The 2,836-nt window shown below is 41.6% G+C and overlaps 1 protein-coding gene across 1 annotated transcript in view; it reads right to left on the bottom strand.

Annotated features, from left to right (window-relative positions):
- Positions 1-742: 742 nt before the first annotated feature.
- LOC123086071 (uncharacterized) overlaps positions 743-2,836 on the bottom strand; it is a 19,908-nt gene continuing 17,814 nt past the window's right edge. The window contains exons 2-3 of the mRNA XM_044507772.1: positions 1,905-2,012; positions 743-1,126 (exon numbers count right to left, since the gene is read on the bottom strand). Coding sequence (XP_044363707.1) covers positions 1,004-1,126; positions 1,905-2,012 — 231 coding nt within the window. The 3' untranslated portion in view covers positions 743-1,003. The remainder of the gene's footprint in view (positions 1,127-1,904; positions 2,013-2,836) is intronic.

The following is a 2,836-nucleotide window of genomic DNA, read 5'->3' as shown; positions in this document are numbered from 1 at the left end:
GCATGGGTTGTTTACACAAAATGCGAGGGGTTATATGCAAAAAAGCAGCGACACGCGGCCACAGCAGAGCAAGGGGCAGTAGAGTGTTACGTAAAAGGACCGTAAAGTGTTACGTATTCATATGTATGGAGATCATACTGTAGTGCTTCTCGAGTAGCTGGACTAAATGGTAATGCGTCAGAGACGAAACGTGTAATTTTCTCCGAAATGAGCTCGCTCGTGGGAGGAGACAGCTCGAACCCGTGTGCTCTTCTGTCACTTGGGGGGTGGCATTCCATCCTAATTTTAGTCAACTTCATCTCCTGCAGAAGCCCGGAATGAGCAGCTTCCCTACTCCAAGAAATTTGCACTACGGGCACTACCAACTCTCCTTCTCAGCTCGGAGGTGATCAATGCGTGTTCGAGCCAGGAAAGAATACTGAGCGAAGGTACTGCAGTTTATGCTGATTGTTTTATCTTGGCAGGTATGATCGCAAGTCTTACACTGTCTTGTTTCAAAAAAAAAAGTCATACACTGCCCGAGGGAAGGCAATAGAGCTGCTCACAATATTGCTTTGCAGATGATAATGATGTTTCCTGTAACTGAGTTGATGAACCCCCTGATTTTCTTGTAAACGACCTGGTGAACGATGTAATGACATTGCCAAATCAATAAAATTAGACATGATGGTATTCTCTCGAAAGAAAAGAAAAACTCTCCTGAACCCCGCAGAGTTGAGACGTCCAACCCGGCTCCGACCACTGAGTTGGAGAAGCTGGCAGCTTGACATTCATTTGGAATTTCTCGGTATATCATTACCGACAGCAGAGGAGAGAGTTACAGAACAAAGAAAGGTTGGGAAAGATTTCACCACAACTGGATTTTGGCGCGAGATTTTTCGCAAATTTTATTGTAAAGTTTTAGATAATAACAGTCTACAGCTATTGCATTTACAGGTACATATCTAGTAAAACAAGAAAATTATTGAGCTATCTACAAATACTATCCTTGTGTCGTGGAGATTCAGAACACATCAAGGGAGGGCCGGGAGATCATATCGTCTTCCAGTAGCTCATATGGATCAATGTATGGTGGTGGCGCCACTGGTTTCTTGCTCCCGTCATGTACAAAGCTTTGCCCAAAATACTGCAATGAGAAATCCAGGACAAGCAGTGTCAGCTTTCTTACATCATGTAAAACTACAAAGATGGACACTTTTGGTCAACTCCAAATGTTGTCAAAATCATAGACAGAAATCTCCCTTCGTGCACAAGAGACAAGAGAGCACTGAAAAGAACAGAAATTACATATTGTTTATGCTTTCTGCTATTATTTCGTTTCTTATATAGTTCGAGTATCTAGGGAAGAAAATGTTCCCAACAAGCTTGTGCATCGTCCCATGGCTGCTGTGCGATCACTCAATTTATGATTCGGTTAGTTTAATTTGCATTGGTTGTACCCCTCCTTTTTCTCTGTGTGATGATGACAATGTCTGGCCACCACACCAAATTTATCATGTTGAGCACAAGCTCATAATGTCATATCAAACCTTAAGATGTTCAATGGGTTATGTAAATAACCAGATCATGTCCAACTCTCCTAGTACAATATAAACATTCAGTGTCAAAAGCCAGAAGCGCTACACAGGGAAATTACGAGCAAAGCACATATTGGAAATAATAAGGTGTGTATTCTGTATTCCAATTGTACCATGCTGAACAAAAATCATATAATGATCTCAATGTGTTCAATTGATTTATATTAACTTATGATCAGATACTAACTGAAACTGTACAGCGTATATGCACGCCATGTCATAATAGGGTCGATGAATTGCTACAATACTACACAAGTAAATCAGGGGCCAAATACATAATGACTACATGAGCGGGTATGAAGCACACAAAGAGATTAGACAGCTTACCAGATAAAGACCAGCAAATAGAGAAACCGTGACAATAATCAGAGGACCAAATGCCAGGGAAAAAGTACCACCAAGTGATAGTAACAGCTTTGCCCGTGGTACTAGACCCTGAAAATAGATAAATAGATGATAACAGGTAAGGCTTCCTGGTGATTGTATCATTATCATCTCAGTGTAAACTGATAAGCAATCAGTGGCAACGAAATAGCAAAACATGAATGTTTACTATACAAACTTTCAGACGATTATTTATATCAAACATTTTGAATCACATATGACAATGAAAGATTTCAGAATATTCATGCAAAATTACTTTAACTAAGCCTATGCTGATGCCCGTCGACATTGGTTGGGGAACAAGTAATGTGCATAACAAGCAAAAAGAAGGGTGAAAAGGTAAAATGGAGCATCAAACAATAAGGGAGACATGTAATAGACCAAGAAATACATGTTGCATAAATGGCCTAGCTGGGGTGCATGATTTCAACCAAAAAGGAAAATGGACAAGTAATCACTAGGTATTGCAGTAAGCGAGGACACACGGTGCCACACATCGTAGACCTATACCCATGCTCAAGAACAAACAAAGAGAAAAGATAACAGATTACTTTGTTGAGATCATGAACATTATTTCTCAACAGAAACAAGAGCTATGCTGATACAAGGTAGATTTCTCAATGATTGTTAAAAGAACCATGACTATTTTTCGCAAGGAAAAGATTCCAGTGTCTACCCCACAAAATAGATTATGCGTGTTCATAATTTTATAGGCAGTTCTGTAGTCAGAATGGCTCGCTCTCGCTCCGCCCCGCCCCTCCCTCCTAGCTCAGAGTAGCCCCCCAGCCTCACCGCCGTCGAATCCCTGCCGGTAGCCCTCCCTCCCCTCCCTCCCCTAGCCCTCCAGCCCCGCCGCCGTCGAATCGCCACCAGTA

The sequence above is a fragment of the Triticum aestivum genome, chromosome 4A (assembly GCF_018294505.1).
Source record: "Triticum aestivum cultivar Chinese Spring chromosome 4A, IWGSC CS RefSeq v2.1, whole genome shotgun sequence".
In the NCBI taxonomy this organism is placed as follows: Eukaryota; Viridiplantae; Streptophyta; class Magnoliopsida; order Poales; family Poaceae; genus Triticum; species Triticum aestivum.
This window is presented reverse-complemented; position numbering and strand designations above follow the sequence as displayed.